This window comes from Lipotes vexillifer, unplaced genomic scaffold, assembly GCF_000442215.2.
Source record: "Lipotes vexillifer unplaced genomic scaffold, Lipotes_vexillifer_v1.1 scaffold557, whole genome shotgun sequence".
Lineage (NCBI taxonomy): Eukaryota > Metazoa > Chordata > Mammalia > Artiodactyla > Lipotidae > Lipotes > Lipotes vexillifer.
This window is the reverse complement of record NW_006789913.1, coordinates 618,215-637,603: the sequence shown is the minus strand read 5'-3', so window position 1 is coordinate 637,603 and position 19,389 is coordinate 618,215. Positions and strand designations below refer to the sequence as shown.

The following is a 19,389-nucleotide window of genomic DNA, read 5'->3' as shown; positions in this document are numbered from 1 at the left end:
GCAGTACGCGGGCCTCTCACTGTTGTGGCCTCTCCCGTTGCGGAGCACAGGCTCCGGACGCGCAGGCTCAACGGCCATGGCTCACGGGCCCAGCCGCTCCGCGGCATGTGGGATCTTCCCGGACCGGGGCACGAACCCGTGTCCCCTGCATCGGCTGGCGGACTCCCAACAACTGCGCCACCAGGGAAGCCCACACCATTCTTAATACACATCTGAGTAACTGAGACACAGTAGAATCTAGTGAAACATACTAGCAGCTGATGTATTGTTTTATCAAATTCTTAACTTCAGAATACCTCTGAGGGTGACAGATATGCCTGCTGCCCACTTCCCTCATACCTGGAGGACTCTGGCTTTGTGGTAGAGGAAGAGCAAGACTCACAGAGACCTCTTCAAGATGTCTGCTTTCACCTTCTAAAACTCTATAGTGACAGGTAAACCAGAGCCATATGTTATAGTCACTCGAGGGTTCCATGAGCCCTAGGGAGTCCTTTCCCTTTTATATGTGGTCAAATTGCCCTAAGTCTATATAAATTACCAAAATATAACTTACAGTAATTGAGTGCAAAGAGCATGGGAACTGGAATTAGAAATCTAAAACTTCACATTTTAAATCAACTATACTTAAATGAATTGTTTTTTAAAAATCCAAAAATTATTTTAATCAACTTTAATGAGATACAGTTTTACACATAATGAATTTGTGGTTTGATATGTTTTAATGTAATCTAACTACCATCACTATCAAGGTAACATTTACATTACCCTCAAAAAGTTACCTCATGTCCCTTTGCAATCAGTCTACACCACAGACAGCTACTGACTGACTTTTCATTACTGTAGATTAGTTTTGCTGTTATAGAATTTTATGTAATGGGATCATTCTGTATGTTATCTTTTGTGCCTGGCTTCTTTTACCCAGCATAGTGATTTTGAGATTTATCCATGTTAATATGTGTATCAGAAATTTATTTATTTATTCATTTGTTAATGGACAGTTTTCTTGTTTGGGGCTATTAAGAATAAAGCTGCTATGAACATTTGTGTCTAAAAATGTTTGTATCATTTTGCATTCCCACCAAGATCTGTAATTGCTCCATATCCTCTTCAAAACTTGGTATTGTCAGCTTTTAAAATTTTACCATTTTAGTGGGCACATAGTGGTGTGTCATTTTTGTGTGCTTAATAAGAAATTAATATAATATATTAACATGCTATCATATCTAATCAGATAATCAAAACTATCTCAGAGCTGTCCTTTTACCTTATCAGAAACACTGATTGGTTTTCTCCAGTCAAAAGTATTAGCTCACATCTCATTTCATTTCTTTAAATACTTTCTTTTAAATTAACTATATTAATTATAGAATAATACAGTCTTTTATTGTGGTAAAATACACATAATTAAAATTGTGTTTTAATTTGCATTTCCCTAATGCATAATGGTGGCAGGCATTTTTTCATGTGCTTATTTACCATCTATCTATATATCTTCCTTGTTGAAATCTATTTGAAACGTTTTACCCCCCTCTTTTTAATAGGGTCGCCTAATAGTTCTTTATTGTGTTGTAATAGTTCTTTATATATTTAGGATGCAAGTCCTTTATTATAAATGTGTTTTTGCAATTATTTTCTCCCAATACACAGGCACAGAAGTTTTACATTTTTATAAAGTCCAATTTATTGAAGTTCTTAAACTATAAAATCAGTTTCTTTAATAGATACAGAGCTGTCGAGGTTTTCTATTTATTCTTGAGTCAGTTTTGCTCATTTGTTTTTCCTAAGGAATTTGTCTGTTTCACCAAAGTCACCAAATTTATTAGCATAAAGTTCTTTATAACATTTCCATATTCTTTTATTTATTTATTCATTCATTCATTCATTCATTCATTCATTTTTGACCACGTTGGGTCTTCGTTGCTGTATGCAGGCTTTCTCTAGTTTGTGGCGAGCAGGGGCTACTCTTCGTTGTGGTGCATAGGCTTCTTATTGTGGTGGCTTCTCTTATTGCGGAGCCATGGGTTCTAGGCGCACGGGCTTCAGTAGTTGTGGCACACGGACTTAGTTGCTTCGCGGCATGTGGGACCGTCCTGGACCGGGAGTCGAACCCATGTCCGCTGTATTAGCAGGCAGATTCTAACCACTGAGCCACCAGGGAAGTCCCTCATTCTTTTTTTTTTTTAATTATTTATTTATTCATTTTTGGCTGCGTTGGGTCTTTGTTGCTGCACGCGGGTTTTCTCTAGTTGCAGCGAGCGGGGGCTACTCTTCGTCGCCGTGCGCGGGCTTCTCATTGCGGTGGCCTCTCTCGTTGTGGAGCACGGGCTCTAGGCGCACAGGCTTCAGTAGTTGCAGCACGTGGGCTCAGTAGTTGTGGCTCACAGGCGCCAGAGCGCAGGCTCAGTAGTAGAGGCACACGGGCTTAGCTGCTCCGGCATGTGGGATCCTCCCAGACCAGGACTCGAACCCATGTCCCCTGCATTGACAGGTGGACTCTTAACCACTGCGCCACCAGTGAAGCCCCCTTATTCTTTTTTAATGTCTGTAGGATGTGTGGCTGTGTCTCTTTCTTCCCTGATATTGGTATTTGTGTCTTCTCTCTTTTTCTTCTGATTAGTCTGTCTCTAGCTTTTGGTTTCATTGGTTATCTCAGTTAGTCAGCTAGCTCAAAATGAATCATAAACCTAAATGTCAAACTTAAAACAATAACCTCTTAGAAGAAAATCTTTGCAACTGTGGGTTAGGCAAAGATTTCTTAGATACCAAACACATAATCCATAAAAGAGAAAATTGATAAATTGGACTTTAACAAAATTAAAAACTACTCATTAGACACACTGTTAAGAGAATGAAAAGATGAGCCACAAATTGGGAGAAGATACTTGCAATTCATATATCTGATAAAGGACATTTATCCAGAGCATGTAAAGAACTCTCTGAACTCAATAATAAGAAAAGAATCCAATTTAAAAATTGGGAAAAATATTTAAAGGGATGCTTCACCAAAGAGGAGGTACATATAAAGCCCACGAAAAGTTTTTATCAATAGACATCAGGGACACGCAAATTAAAGCCGTTGTGGGATGCCACTACCCATCTATTAGAATGGCTAAAAATTAAGACACCTGCACCAAATGTCATCATGGAAGCAGAGCAATTGGAATTCTCAACACTGCTGGGGAAAAATGTAAAATAATACTGGCACTTGGAAAAAACAGTTTGGCAGCTTAAAAAGTTAAACATATGGCTACATACATATGATCCAGCCATTCCACTCCTAGGTATTTACCCAAGAGGAATGAAAACATATGTCTATTTATATGTTGATAGCAGCTTTATTTGTAAAGGTCCAAAATGGGAAACAATCCAAATTTACATCAACAGGTGATTAGATAAGCAAATTGTGGTACATCTATACAATGGAATACTATCTCAGCAGTAAGAAAGAATGAACTGTTGATAAAATGCAACAGCATGGTGAATCACAAAAAATACCCCCAAAAATGTACCTACTGCTTGATTCCAATTTATGTAAAACTCTGGAAAATGCAAACTAACATATAATGATAGAAAGATCAGTGGTTGCCTGGGAACGGTAGGTGTAGGGAGGGGCAGGAGAGAGGGATCACAGAGGGACTTAAGGAAAGTTTTGGAGGTGATGGGTATGCTTGTTCTCTTGACCTTGGTGGTAGTTTCACAGGTGTATATATATGCTTAAACTTATGAAAATTGTACATTCTAAATATGTACAGTTTATTGTATGTCAATTTTTTTTTTTTTTTTGCGGTACGCGGGCCTCGCACCGTTGCGGCCCCTCCCGTTGCGGAGCACAGGCCCCAGACGCACAGGCCCGGGCCCAGCTGCTCCGCGGCATGTGGGATCCTCCCGGACCGGGGCATGAACCCGTGTCCCCCGCATCGGCAGGCGGACTCCCAACCACTGCGCCACCAGGAGAAGCCCTGTATGTCAATTTTTTTAATGTCAAATAAAAAGAAAAAAGGAAGAGGAAGAAAAGCATATATCTCAAAGTGTCAGAAATAGAGAAACCAAAGCCTGAATGAGATAATAAAGCATTCTTCTCATGTAAGGTAGAATTGCTATGACTAAAACCCTTACATAAACTGTAAGGAACTGCACTGTATAATGGCCGCTATTCTCATAATACTACTTTAAATAAGTTTTTAAATTTAATTACTTATTCACACTAGCCATGTTTCAAGTGTTTAATAGCCGTATGTGGCTAGTGGCTATCTTATCGGTCAAGGCAGATTATAGAACATTTCCATAATCACACAGAGTTCAGTTTGACAGCACCAGTCAAGAAAAACTACTCATTACTTGGGGAGGTGTTAGGAACTTGTAAAATGTCTGGGATCTTAGGTGAAAGGGAAAAGTTTTGGTTGGTAATCAAGGCCCAGATCTTTAAAACTTGTAAGTGTGGGATCTTAGTTCTTACTGTTCTTATGGTCTGGGACTTGGAAGCTAAGAACATAACACATAAACTGGTCCAGAATCTTTGAAGTCCCTGGGCTCTCAGCAGAAAAAAAAAGTGAAAGTCTATAGGGAGACTTTCAAACCTGGATTTCTATATAAAGAATAATACGTACTGTAGACAAAATCTAAAGTAAGATTTACAAGCCATAGAAGGAAATAACCGTCATTAAGACTGGTTAGTTATTGGGACTTCCCTAATGGTACAGTGATTAAGACTCCACACTCCCGACGCAGGGGGCCCAGGTTCGGTCCCTGGTCAGAGAACTAAGATCTCACCTGCCACTGGGCACCTAAGCCCGTGTGCCACAACTAGAGAAGCCCGTGCGCCGCAACGAAGATCAGCGCAGCCGAAATAAATGAATAAATAAATCTGAATTAAAAAACAACAACAACAAAAAAAGACTAGTTAACTGTTCAAACAAACAGGTGAAGTAGCATTCCAGCAACTTCAGACAGTAAAACAACCTGAAAGATACTAGTTTATATATATTTTTTTGATAGATTTTTATTGGAGTCTAATGGCTTCACAATACTGTTAGTTTCTGTTGTACAACAAAGTGAATCAGCCATATGCATACATATGTTCCCATATCCCCTCCTTCTTGCGTCTCCCTCCCTCTCATCCTCCGTATCCCACACCTCTAGGTCATTGCAGAGCACCGAGCTGATCTCCCTGTGCTATGCGACGGCTTCCCACTAGCTGACTATTTTACATTCAGTAGTATATATATGTCGATGATACTGTCACTTCGCCCCAGCTTTCCCCTCCCACCCCATGTCCTCAAGTCCATTCTCTATGTCTGCATCTTTATTCTTGCCCTGCAACTAGGTTCATCAGTACCTTTTTTTTTTTTTTTTTTTTTAGATTCTATATATATGCGTTAGCATATGGTATTTGTTTTTCTCTTTCTGACTTACTTCACTCTGTATGACAGACTCTGGGTCCATCCACCTCACTACAAATAACTCAGTTTCGTTTCTTTTTATGGCTGAGTAATATTCCGTTGTATATATGTGCCACATCTTCTTTATCCATTCATCTCTTGATGGACATTTAGGTTGGTTCCATGTCCTGGCAATTGTAAATAGTGCCACAGTGAACATTGTGGTACATGTCTCTTTTTGAATTAACATGTATTTTTAAAATGGTTAAGAAAAGTAATTGATACTACAGTGAAAGAATGGAAGGGAGAGAGTTGTGAAGACTCCCTGTACCAGGATGGTAAAAACAGACCAAACAACTACCAGCAAACCTGGTAGAAGAGCCACCAAAGACAAGGTGCCTTGGTTTTTGGTAGATCGGTAATGTGGCTGAACCTAGAGGAGGAAGACTATAAGGCTTATGATGCTTCTGCTCCCGGCTGCCTGCCTTTATTGTTGTAAGCTGTAGCTGAGACAGTTGACTCGTCCAGTACAGGTGGTCTGCTGGCTGGTTTTGGTAACTCTCAGCACATTCTCCTTTGCAGACATTATGATCTCAACCAGCTGCTGGAGCCTCGAAGCATAACAGCAGATCCTTTGGACTACCGTCTAAGCTGGCACTTGTGGGAGGTGCTACGGGCTCTTAACTACACCCATCTCTCAGAGCAGTGTGAGGGTGTGCTGCAGGCCAGTTATGCTGGCCAGCTGGAAAGTGAGGGACTCTGGGAGTGGGCCATCTTTGTCCTCCTGCACATTGACAACTCAAGGTGAGTGAGAAGCCATCAAACACACTGGTTGCATCCAGCGCTACAGGGCAATGCCAAAGGAATCAGTCTCTTATGGTTCAGTTCAGCAAGTAAGTGTTTAGAATGTATTTTTGGGTCCAGCTTTGTGATAAACCTTAAGACAGTTCAACCTGCAGCCCAGACTGTCTCTGTATTCATGTAAACACATTAGAAAGAAGATTGCCTTTGATTAGGTGCCAAATTGTGCTGTTTATCATAAGGCCTCCCAGTAGTCCGAGAAGGGAGAAGAGATCTCTGTGAACTGCAGAATCTCTGAGTCTCTCTAGAGATAAGATTCAAAGTACGTGTAAAATTGGTATAGGAAATAATTAAGTGGGAAGGAAAGATATGCCCGGGTGGAGAAACCCCATTAACTAGGCACAAATTCCTTGAATGTGGCATGTTTAGAATTATGCAGAAATAGTGCTGTCGGAGTTGGATCTGTGGAGTAATGGTTGGCAGGGAGGGCCCCTGCTTTTTCTTTACTGGCCCTTCCCTTTCCATCCACCCTATCCCTCAAGTTCGATAGTGTTGTATTTACCTATTTACCAATACAATCTTGCTTAGATGTGTAATGTTTTGGTTCTTTGTCCTGAACAAAAACCAGAGAAACATCTCTGCTCCATGCTTTGAATGAGATGAAGTTGGAGGTTTTTTGTTAATGGTAGCAGCATGGCATAACACTAAGAACAAAAATATTTATATAATACTTTGTTATATAATGCTTTTATATATCTTTATACACTGTTGCAAGTACTTTAAATATATTAACGCACTGAATGCTCATAATGAACCTATGAGACACTCTTACTGTCTGTTTTATAGATGAGCAACCCAAGGGATAGAATGATTAGGTAACTTTTGTTCGAGGTCACATAGCTACTAAATGGCTTTCAACTCAAGACACCCAGAGTCTGTGCTCTTAATCATTGTACTGTACTATCTGTCATGTCGTAGGGCATGGAAAGAAGTTGTTTTGTAGTCAGAGCTTTCTAAATTCTGGCTCCCCCATGTACTCGCTTTGACCTAAGGTAGAGCTTACTTCACTTTTGACTTTGAGTAAAACACTCTCTAGAGCTCAGTTTTTTTAAATATTAATCTCTATTCAAAGGTGACTGTGGAATTAAAAGTGTAAAGCATCCAGCACAACCTTACTTTTAAGGAATTTCTCTTTCCTCTTGCTCCTTACCAGGAAACAAAATGATCCCAGAATTTTCCTCTGAGTTTATTTAAACACACTCATGGAGAATTTCACGTGGTAAAAGGCTGGCTGATGGGATGATTGATGATTGGCTGTGGGAAAGCAGATCCTATTTCCTAAAGGGGAATAAAAAAGGAGGCAGTTGTCATGAGATTGGGAGTCCTTTGGAAAACCTAGGAGTTGAGAAAAGAATCTAAGATGAGGAGAATAGCTTTGATCTGAAATTAAAATGACTGATCCTTTGGCCCAGACATAGAAGGACTCTATTTAAGTGGCCTTGAGAGCAGAAAGATTGAGTTTAGCCTAAGTCTAGCAGTAAAGAGAAAATGAATTAGGAAGGTTGATGACTTTTAAGGGAAAAAACGACCTGGAAGAGACCTTACGTTTAAAAACTACCTTGTTTTCTTGCATTGACCACATGAGAGAGAGGGCAGGGAGGAGGTTAGGAATAAACTGCAGAGTGCTCCGTGGATCTAGAATTCCCCTATCCCAGTCCTTCATCTCCTGTTAGAGAAAGGAAACAAAGAAATGAGCCTACTGGGATGAACACACACACACTACTAGATCTATAACCAACAAGGACCTACTGTAGAGCACGGGGAACTCTACTCAATATTCTGTGATAACCTATATGAGAAAAAAAATCTAAAAAAGAATGAATATATGTACATGTATAACTGAATCACTTTGCTGTACACCTGAAACTAATACAACATTGTAAATCAAAACTGTACTCCAATAAAATTTTTAAAAAGAAAAGAAATGAGCCAAGTCAGGAGAAAACCTTTTCAGGGTAGTGGGCAACCTTCCCAAGAGTATTCGTTTTCAGACTTTTTTGACCATGAAAATATAATGTGATTCTATTCTGTTTCATTTTAAAAATTAATGCTGGTGTGATAGCTTTTTAAGTGAAGTTTGAGGTGATCCACTAAGGGTCAGGACCTGCAGTTTAAGAGACTGCCTCACGGGCCACTGTGAGCTGTCTGAGGCAGCCTTCTCCATCAGTGAGAATGAGATTTATCCCAGCTGACCTTTCCTCCTATAGCATGCGTGAGAAGGCTGTTCGAGAGCTGCTTACGCGGCACTGCCAACTGATGGAGACCCCTGAATCTTGGGCTAAGGAGATTTTCCTGACTGAGAAGCTTTGTGTGCCTGCTGAGTGGATTCATGAGGCCAAAGCAGTGCGAGCACACATGGAATCCGACAGGCACTTGGAGGCCCTCTATTTATTTAAAGCGGGGCACTGGAACCGCTGCCACAAACTCGTCATCCAACACTTAGCTTCTGGTGAGTGCTTCAGACTAGGGCCTGTGTCTCCTGGAATTACCCCCAATTCTTCCAGTCTCTGAGCCCATGATGAGTCAGGCCAGAAATGATGATCAGAACAGGGTATAGCAGACTTGAATCAGATCACACTTTGTAAAAGCTCTCTTTGCAGAAGATGCTTGATAAGGGTGAGGGGCGGAGTCTACAGCAATATTGTTACATTCCCATTTGCCAGGAATATTCTTGATATTCACTAATTATGTTAAGCTCTTTGTTTATTTAGGGAGTTTTATTCAGCAACACCAGAAATATCTGTTTGGGAAACTGAAGCCGGAAATTCTTCACAGTTTTCTTAAGAGAATTTCAAAATATCTACTGTAATTCTCAAGTCTGACCCAACATAATTTTCCCTTTCTTCCTGTCTTAGATCTTTCTGCCATGTCCTTCCTCTGTGCACTTTTGGTCAATATTTTGTTTCTTCAGATGCCATTATTAACGAGAACTATGACTACCTGAAGGGGTTCTTGGAAGACCTGGCACCCCCAGAGCGCAGCAGCCTAATCCAGGACTGGGAGACATCTGGGCTTGTTTACCTGGACTACATTCGGGTCATCGAAATGCTCCATCATATACAGCAGGTGCCTGAGTTCCTTAAACCACGGCCTAGTTTCCCCTTTCCCTGGCCCACAGAGCCATAGCGACCACCAAAGGCTTGAGCAACGACTTGAAAAACTCATTGGCAGAGATAGCACTGTCAGTGTAGGAGGGATATTTTTTTTTTTTTTTTTTTGCGGTACGCGGGCCTCTCGCTGTTGTGGCCCCTCCCATTGCGGAGCACAGGCTCCGGATGCGCAGGCTCAGCAGCCATGGCTCACGGGCCCAGCCGCTCTGCAGCATGTGGGATCCTCCTGGACCGGGGCACGAACCCGTGTCCCCTGCATCGGCAGGCGGACTCTCAACCACTGCGCCACCAGGGAAGCCCAGGAGGGATATTTTGATGAAGCTAATTTGATGTAGCTACTATGACAGCTCTATCAAAACTTTAAAATGTTTTTTGGTGCTTATTGCCAAGTAGTGTGTACAATGGACATTCCTAAGCCTTGTCCGTAGTCAGTCTCCTCCCCTTGTTCTCCCCTTTTCCCCTAGTTTTAAATGAGAAGCTTAGGGTTGAGAGATAAAGTAAGGTCAGAGATTTGGTGAGGATGTTTCACATAACATTTGGCATGAAAGTAATTGATTTCTGTTGTTAACAAAGCCACAATTCCTGTTAATATCTGCATAATTAAATGCTGATTCTTAGTTGGAGTCAGGAGACTTAAATTAAGTGCTGGCTTGGGCTCCACCTCTCACTTTGTGCTCTTAAATCAATACCATGTTTGTGAACCCAGATTTATGTAGATTTTTGGTGCAGTGTTAAAGCCTGATCGTTACATGGTTCACGAATGGTGATTTCAAGACTTGCCCAATCCTAGGTCCTGTACACTATATTGTTTTCCTGTTGTGTATGATTGCTAAGGTCTCATCTTATCCTCAGCGACTAGGCTGGATGGTGGTGACATGGCACTGCCGGTCAGCTTCTTGGGTTTTCCCCTCCCTCACCTCACTCTTGTTTCAGAGTGCTGCATAGTCAGTCTGTGGGTAGGATTGGAGTGATGGGAGCTCCTCTTGGCCTAATTGGTTTCTCTGCTTCCTTGTAGGTGGATTGCTCAGGTTATGAGCTAGAGCAGTTACATACCAAAGTGACGTCACTGTGCAACCGGATAGAGCAAATCCAGTGTTACAATGCCAAGGATCGCCTGGCTCAGTCAGGTCAGCCTCTCGCCTCTTCCCGCTTCCTGCCTGCTCATTGCCTGTCTTTATGATTATTATACCCACACCTCACCCCCAGTCCTTTGGTGCTTACTCTACTCTCTTTCTCCAGACATGGCCAAACGTGTAGCCAACCTGCTGCGGGTGGTACTGAGCCTTCAGCATGCCCCTGATGCAACCTCCGACTCAACGCCAGACCCTCAGCAAGTCCCTTTGCGCCTGTTGGCTCCCCACATTGGCCGACTCCCCATGCCTGAGGACTATGCCTTGGAGGAACTGCGCAGTCTCACACAGTCCTACCTGCGGGAACTGACTGTGGGGAGCCAGTGAGCCCCAGGCTCCGCGCACCACACTCACATGCCGATTCACACTCACTACGCAGAGGTCCCCTACGTTGAGTTGATTGGCACCATTTGCCATTCTCTGCGTTGGCCATGGAATCCACCCTCCCTTCCTGCTGCCCAAGCAGCAGCCTCCAGTTGTTCACGGCTTTCTTAATACTAAACACAGCATAAGGGCTTTTGGAACCCCCAAAAAAGGATTCAAGTCTCTTTTTTTACCATCCTCAAGACTATTCTTTTTTTTTTTCCCCCTTTCTTTTTGTAAATGGTCAGTAAAGCACCTTTGGCAGAATTCCCCCACCCCCTAAGAACCAGGGAATGCTTTTCGTCCCTCAGCCATTCTGGATCTTGTGACTCGATGCCAAACTGCTACCCTACTCCAACTCCTGCCCTTTTATACTAGGATTCTTTAGAAGGAGTGGGACAGGTGATGGGACAAATGTGTTGACCTAGGACTGTCCTCCCTTAACAAGTGAACTATCCACAGAAGGAAGGAGAATCTGTCTCTGAAGTAGGTTGTTGATTAACACTGACTTTTGGCGTCAGAAGAGAGTTGGACTGAATTAGGAAACAGAATAGGGTCTTTCTGACCCATTTAGGGTAGAAGTGAGTGCCTGCCATGGAGGGATGGGGCTTCAAGGCTTGATTGTTCTTCCTGCCTTGAATGTTCTGTGAACACCAAACCTTCCCTGTGCAGGAGCTCTTGGTACCAGATCACACATCTCTGGGAAACTCCCAGAGCTCAGTTTGGTGCCTGGTTTTCAGTCATCTTGCTAGGCCTCCTGTCTGGATTTGCCTGAAGAGTTTGGATGAAACATGGCAGGTTGGGTAGCCCTCCCTGTCCCTCCCACTCTAGCCCAGAGCATTTCCCACCCTCCATTTACAGTCCCAGATGGTGAAACCATCACTGAGGCAGGCAAGGATCTGAGCTTCAGGGGGAGGCAGGGGGCTTTTGCTACACTGCCGCCCGCAGCTGTGGGGAGCCCCAGGTAACGGTCTGAGACTGCGGTGTGAGGGCTGTCACAGACAACATGGCCATGCCTCCCTGGGTCTTCATGCATGAAGATTACAGAAAGGATTTTATTAAAAAGTATATATATATATATATATATATATGTGTGTGTGTGTGTATATATATATATATATAAATGACGTAGATTATTTTCCTCTTTTTCTGAAGCTACTTTGTTAAAAAATAAATAAATAAAATGAAATGTTTATAGCATTCCTGGTATTGGCTTTCCTTTTGTGGTTTTGAGCCTTCTTGTCCCAAGGAGCTTTATGGTGGCCTTGTTTAATTTGCACTCTAAAGAGAGACTGGCCGTGGGTTAATGAGAGAATAGTTGCAGACTAGATCAAAGGCTAGGTTTATAAGGGTCAGTTTTGGGGTGAGGGGGTTGAGATTATTGATGGATCCTGACTGCTGTACATTTATTTTTATGCTCTTGGATTCCTAGTGGGGAATGGGGCAGGGTTTCAAATTGCCCAGTGGTATATACTTAGTCTTCAAAGCCTCTCTGCTCTGGGGTTTTTGTTTTTAAACCTTGGCATTTCATCTTTCAGCTTCCATTGTGTAAAAGAGATAATGATCCCTGATGTTGCTGCTTCACAGAGCTGTGCTTGAGAGGGATCAAATGAGGCTGATGAGTAGCTTGGTTGGTTGGTTGGTTGGTTGTGTTAAATTGAAGATATGAGCAATTTCCAATGAGGATTAGGCCAAAGATTTCTGGGACATCGATGAGATGAGCAAGCAGTGGCTGGGGCTTCCCTTTAATTTGGGCCCCTGAGGATAAGGGTTACTCAGCTGGTAATCTCCCACCATTTCTGACTGACTGTGAACCTGAGCAAGTGAGTCACGGAGCATTTGCTGGACTTAGAGCAAAGAATTTGTTCTGCATTCCTCACCAGAGGTGTTTTGTGAAAAGTGAGTGCTTTAGAAGTGGTTTGCCTTTAGAAATGTTAAGCACTGTGAATATGGGCAGTATTTCCTCTTAGGACAGGTATTTCCTTAAAAAAAAAAAAAAAAAAAACCTCTAAGTTGGGCTTCCCTGGTGGCGCAGTGGTTGAGAGTCTGCCTGCCGATGCAGGGGACGCGGGTTCGTGCCCGGGTCCATCCCACATGCCACGGACCGGCTGGGCCTGTGAGCCGTGGCAGCTGAGCCTGTGCGTCCGGAGCCTGTGCTCCGCAACGGGAGAGGCCACAACAGTGAGAGGCCCGCGTATCGCAAAAAAAAAAAAAAACCCTCTAAGTCAAATATTTATCACAGCAGCTATTTGAGTCACAGAGAATAGACTTACAGTTAAAGTGAACAATAAAGATGATAAGCGGTCTCTTCTATATTTCAAAATCCCATTGAAACATATTTTTAAAAATTTAAGTTTCTCAAAAATATAAAAATAAGAACCAGTTGTCTCAAATCTCAACAGATCTGTGGAATCCACAACCTCATACAATGTTCAAAGTATTTCCTCAGCAGAATGCTGGAATAATGCCAAAATCAAAGTTAATAGAGGTCTGGAGATTAAATGTTGGATTAGCAGAGCCAAGACCTGCAGGCATAGCTGCTCTTTTTTAGATGTTTGACTCGTTTTGTTACTTTGTATTTCCAGGAAATTATTTCAGATTTTTTTAATTTGTTGTCTTTCAGAGAACCAGCTCTCAGACTTAACAGTTTTATTGGAGTTCTGTGTTGTAATATATTCATTTCTGCTTTAAACATTCATTTCTTATGCTTTCCTAAGGGTTTTTAAAAATCTTTTATTGTAGAAATTTTCACCCGTACAAAAATAAAATGATGTCTCAGTTTTTCAATCTTATTTAATCTTTACCCCCATTCTTATTCCTACCCACGCACCCACCATGGTATTTCTTTCTTTTTTTTTTTTTAATTTATTTTTGACTGCATTGGGTCTTCGTTGCTGTGCATGGGTTTTCTCTAGTTTCAGCGAGCGGGGACGACTCTTCATTGTGGTGTGTGGGCTTCTCATTGCGGTGGCTTTTCTTGCTGCGGAGCGCGGGCTCTAGGCACGTGGGCTTCAGTAGTTGAGACTCGCGGGCTCTAGAGTGCAGGCTCAGTAGTTGTGGTGACCGGGCTTAGTTGCTCTGCAGCATGTGGGACCTTCCCGGACCAGGGCTTGAACCCGTGTCCCCTGCATTGGCAGGCGAATTCTTAACCACTGTGCCACGAGGGAAGTCCCTCACCATGGTATTTCTAAGGAAGATCATCATTTCATCAATACCTAAGCATTTCTAAGATAAATTTTTATAAATATAATCACAATACCATTGTCATACCTAACAAAATTAACAATAATTCCAAAATATTAACTAATACTCTGCATTTTCGAATTCCTCAGTTGTCTCAAAAGTAAAATCTTATTACGGTTGATTTGTTTAAATTAAATCAGGATCTAAACAGGGTCCACACTTTGCATTTGGCTGATAAGTCTCTTAAATCTCTTTTAATCTATTAACAGTTCTCTCCTTTTTTAAATGCCCTTTATTTGATGAAGTACCTGGGACATTCATCCTTTAGCATAGAGGGCCAGGGGCTTCTAGATTTGGCTGATTGTGCCTCTACCTCCCTTACTTGCTGTATACCACTGGTTAGATCTAGAGACTTTATTAGATTCAGGGTCCTTATCATAGGTGGTGCTGTGTTTCATCACTACAGAAGACACTGTCTCGCTGTTCCACTTTTAGTGATGTTAAGATTGTTGATTCAGGTGTTGTCAGCCTGATTCACCCTTTCTAAAGCTTCCATCAACCTTCCACCTAATAATAATCACGACCAAGATTCACTGTTTCATCATCGCACATTCCTTATCTTTTTATATGTGATGATTCAATATTTTCAAAATAGAGACTTAAATCAGTTGTTGTTCAGGTAATTTTCTTTTCCAAAATGGCTTTTTAAAAATAACCCACCAACTTTTTAAAAACATAAAATTATTTATTTATTTTTGGCTACTTTGCTTCTTTGTTGCTGTGCGCGGCTTTCTCTAGTTGCAACAAGCGGGGGCCACTCCTCGTTGCCGTGCACGGGCCTCTCTCGTTGTGAAGCACGGGCTCTAGGTGCGTGGGCTCAGTAGTTGTGGCTCGTGGGCTCTAGAGCACAGGCTCAGTAGTTGTGGCGCACGGGCCTAGTTTCCCTGCAGCATGTGGGATCTTCCCAGACCAGGGCTCAAACCTGTGTCCCCTGCATTGGCAGGCGGATTCTTAACCACTGCGCCACCAGGGAAGCTCCCCACCAACTTTTAGAATTATTTTTTTCAAATTAACATTTTTACCCTAAAACACACTAAATATGTTATAAGAAATATTTCACCATTTTTTCAGGTAAACATACCAATTTTTCTGTAACTCTCCAGTCTACTCTATGTATGTGCTATTTCCATGTGTTTTGAAGCACTCTTGAACTTAGCCTTTATTATGGCCTAAAGGTATTCTGCAAAATGTTGCTTTTAAATGTAATTTGAGGGTAAGACAACCTTGTGCCCCCAAAAGATTGAATAACTGCTGAAGAAAATGGTACAGAAAGAAAAATGCATCTTTTACCCCGACACCCATCCCTACAACATCTGCCACTCATTTTTTTTAAAAATAAATTATTTTATATTTGGCTGTGTTGGGTCTTTGTTGCGGCGTGTGGGCTTTCTCTAGTTATGGTAGGGGGGGTACTCTAGGTTGCGGTGTGTGGGCTTCTCATTGCAGTGGCTTCTCTTGTTGCGGAGCATGGGCTCTAGGCGCGCGGGCTTCAGTAGTTGTGGCACACGGGCTTAGTTGCTCTGCGGCATGTGGGATCTTCCTGGACCAGGGCTCGAACCCGTGTCCCCTGCATTGGCAGGTGGATTCCCAACCACGGCACCACCAGGGAAGCCCTGCCACTCACTTTTAAGTCTTGTCTTCCTCCTTTGTTTTTGTTTTGTTGTTTTGGTTTTGGTTTGGTTTTTTGGCCGCGCCGCATGGCATGTGGCTTCCCGCATGGCGGGATCTTTAGTTGCGGCATACGAAATCTTAGTTGCAGCATAGTGGCATCTAGTTCACTGACCAGGGATCAAACCTGGGCCCCCTGCATTGGGAGCACAGAGACTTAGCCACTGGACCACCAGGGAAAAGTCCCTACCTACTCATTCTTGATAGTCCTCTTGTTTTCATTTTTCAGTCCTCATTTATTTCTTAAATCATATTACATATACTTATATGTTGTTTTTAAAAGAGGCAGTATAACTGTAGTGTAGTGTAGGGATGGACTGTTTACCCCAATTATGTTCAAATCCTGGGTCCACTGGAATATCCTATGGAATCTTGGCTAAGTTATTTCCTGTGCCTCAGTTACCTCATTTGTAAAATGGAATCAATAATAGTATTTACTTCATAGGGTGTTGTGAGAATTACGGATTAATATATGTTAAAGTGCTTAGAGCACTGCCCAAAATATATTAACTACTCAAATTATCATTAATATGTCCAATATCTGTGATCTCTTGCTTGTTTCTATGAGTGTTTTTGTTTCGGCTAACTCATTCATGATGGATTATGATTTTTTTTAATATTTATTAATTTATTTGGCTGCATAGGGTCTTAGCTGAGGCACGAGGGATCCTTAGTTGCAGCATGTGGGATCCAGTTCCCCGACCAGGGATCAAACCCGGGCCCCCCGCACTGGGATCTCAGAGTCCTAACCACTGGACCATCAGGGAAGTCCCTATATATATATATATATATATATATATATTTATATATATATATATTTTTTTTAAAAAAAATTAATTAATTAATTACTTAATTTGTGGCTGCAATGGGTCTTCGTTGCTGCGTGCGGGCTTTCTCTGGTCGTGATGAGCGGGGGTGCGCAGGCTCCAGACGCGCAGGCTCAGCGGCCATGGCTCACGGGCCCAGCCACTCCACGGCATGTGGGATCTTCCCGGACCGGGGCACAAACCTGTTTCTCCTGCATTGGCAGGCGGACTCTCAACCACTGCACCACCAGGGAGGCCCCCCCAATATTTTTGATAACAGCTTTATTGAGATAGAATTCACATACCATACAATTACCCATTTAATGCGTACAATTAGTTTAGCTATGTTCACAGAGTTGTGCAGCCATCACCACACAATCAATTTTAGAACATTTTCATTCTCCCAAAAAGAAACCCCATAGCTTTCAGCCATCATTCCCCAACTTTCCCAGACCTACACAACCACTAATCTACTTCCTATCTCTATAGATTTGCCTGTTCTGGACATTTCATATAAATGGAATCACACAATATGTGACCTTTTGTAACTGGATTCTTTCCCTTAGCATAACACTTTCAAGGTTCATCCATGTTGTAGCATACATCGGTACTTCATGCCATCTTATGGCCATATAATACTTGATTGTATGGACATACCACCTTCTATTTATATATTTCATCAGAATCTAACACCACATAGAAAAACTAAGTCAAAATAGATCAAAGACTTAAATGTAAGACCTAAAATTATAAAACTCTTAGGGACTCCGCTGGTGGTCCAGTGGTTAAGACTCCACACTCCCAATGCAGGGGGCCTGGTTTCAATCCCTGGTCAGGGAACCAGATTCCACATGCCGCAACTACAGGAGCCCACAAACCGCAACTAAAAGATCCTGCATGCAGCAGCGAAGATCCCACGTGCCACAACTAAGACCCGGCACAGCCAAATAAATAAATAAATATTTAAATAAATAAAATTATAAAACTCTTAGAAGAAAATAGAGGGTAAGATCTTAACAACATTGGATTTGGTAATGATTTCTTGGATATGACACCAAAGGCACAAGCAACAAAAGAAAAAAATAGACAAAATGAACTACATGAAGAATTTTTAATTTTATTCATTCTAAAGACACTGAGTAAAAAGGCAACCTAGAGTATGGGAGAAACATTTGCAAATGATTAATCTGATAAGGGATTAATATCCAGAATATAAAGAGGACTCCTAGAACTCAACAACATAAAGAGAAAAAAAAAATCAGTTTAAAAATGAACAAAGGAGGGCTTCCCTGGTGGCGCAGTGGTTGAGAGTCCGCCTGCCGATGCAGGGGACACGGGTTCATGCCCCGGTCCGGGAAGATCCCACATGCCGCGGAGAGGCTGGGCCCGTGAGCTATGGCCGCTGAGCCTGCGCGTCCGGAGCCTGTTGCTCCACAACGGGAGAGGCCACAACAGTGAGAGGCCTGCGTACCGCAAAAAAAAACAAGAACAAGAACAACAACAACAAAAAAATCATGGCTGACAAAAATGAACAAAGGACTTGAACGGACATTTCTCCAACGAGGATATACAAATGGCCAATAAGCACGTAAAAAGATGCTCAACATCGCTAATCATTAGGGAGATACAAATCAAAACTATGAACCAGTTACCACCTCATATGCATTAGGATGGCCATTATCAAAAAAAAACAAAGTAACATGTTGGTGAGGATGTGGAGAGATTGGAAGCCTTGTGCATTGTTGGTGGGAATGTATTCAATAAAAAGGTATGTCTGCTGTGGAAAACAGTATGGCAATTCTTCAAAAAATTAAAAACAATTACCATATGATCCAGCAATTCCAATTCTGGGTATATATCCAAAAGAACTGAAAGCAGAATCTTGAAAGGATATTTGTACATCCATGTTCATAGCAGCATTATTCACAATAACTGAAATGTGAAAGCAACCCAAGTGCCCATCAAGAGATGAATGGATAAGCAAAATGTGGTATATACATACAATAGAATGTTATTCAGCCTTAAAAAGGAAGGAAATTCTGACATATACTACAACATGGATGAAACTGTAGGACATTATATGAAGTTGGGCTGCACAGCGCAGCCATAAAAAAGACAAATACTGACATGATTTCATAGAGACAGAAGGAAGAATGGTGTTTGCCAGGGGCTGGGGCTTATGAATCTAAGTGTGTGCTTCTGAAGATATCTTGACTAACTAACTCACTAGGACCATAGTGCAAATAATGTTGATTGCTGTGCATTTGTCAATGTACTAGGTAGTTGCCTTGCATTATCAGGTACTTGCATTGTCTCATTTAATTCTTACCACAACTATTTAGGTGAGGACTGTTAATCCCACTAACCTGTTTGATAAAACTGAAACACAGAGAGTTTCAATATCTTACCCAGGTCAGATAGCTCATAGGACAGAGCTGAAAGTAACTCTAAAGGCTGTGTTTTCAGGGAGATCAGCTTGTGCTTTGTGACCACCTAGAGGGGTGGGATAGGGAGGGTGGGAGGGAGATGCAAGAGGGAGGAGATATGGGGATATATGTATATGTATGGCTGATTCACTTTGTTATACAGCAGAAACTAACACACCATTGTAAAGCAGTTATACTCCAATAAAGATGTTAAAAAAAAAAAAAAAAAAGGCTGTTTTCCCAGAAATATAGATCAATGGAACAGGATAGAAAGCCCAGAGAAAAACCCACACATATATGGTCACCTTATTTTTGATAAAGAAGGCAAGAATATACAATGGAGAAAAGACAGCCTCTTCAATAAGTGGTGCTGGGAAAACTGGACAGCTACATGTAAAAGAATT

At 41.9% G+C, this 19,389-nt stretch overlaps 1 protein-coding gene across 1 annotated transcript in view; it reads left to right on the top strand.

Annotated features, from left to right (window-relative positions):
• Positions 1-11,115, top strand: part of NUP98 (nucleoporin 98 and 96 precursor) — a 98,471-nt gene extending 87,356 nt beyond the window's left edge. The window contains exons 28-33 of the mRNA XM_007463033.1: positions 292-434; positions 5,961-6,182; positions 8,447-8,688; positions 9,151-9,305; positions 10,365-10,476; positions 10,589-11,115. Coding sequence (XP_007463095.1) covers positions 292-434; positions 5,961-6,182; positions 8,447-8,688; positions 9,151-9,305; positions 10,365-10,476; positions 10,589-10,806 — 1,092 coding nt within the window. The 3' untranslated portion in view covers positions 10,807-11,115. The remainder of the gene's footprint in view (positions 1-291; positions 435-5,960; positions 6,183-8,446; positions 8,689-9,150; positions 9,306-10,364; positions 10,477-10,588) is intronic.
• The last annotated feature ends 8,274 nt before the right edge of the window (positions 11,116-19,389 follow it).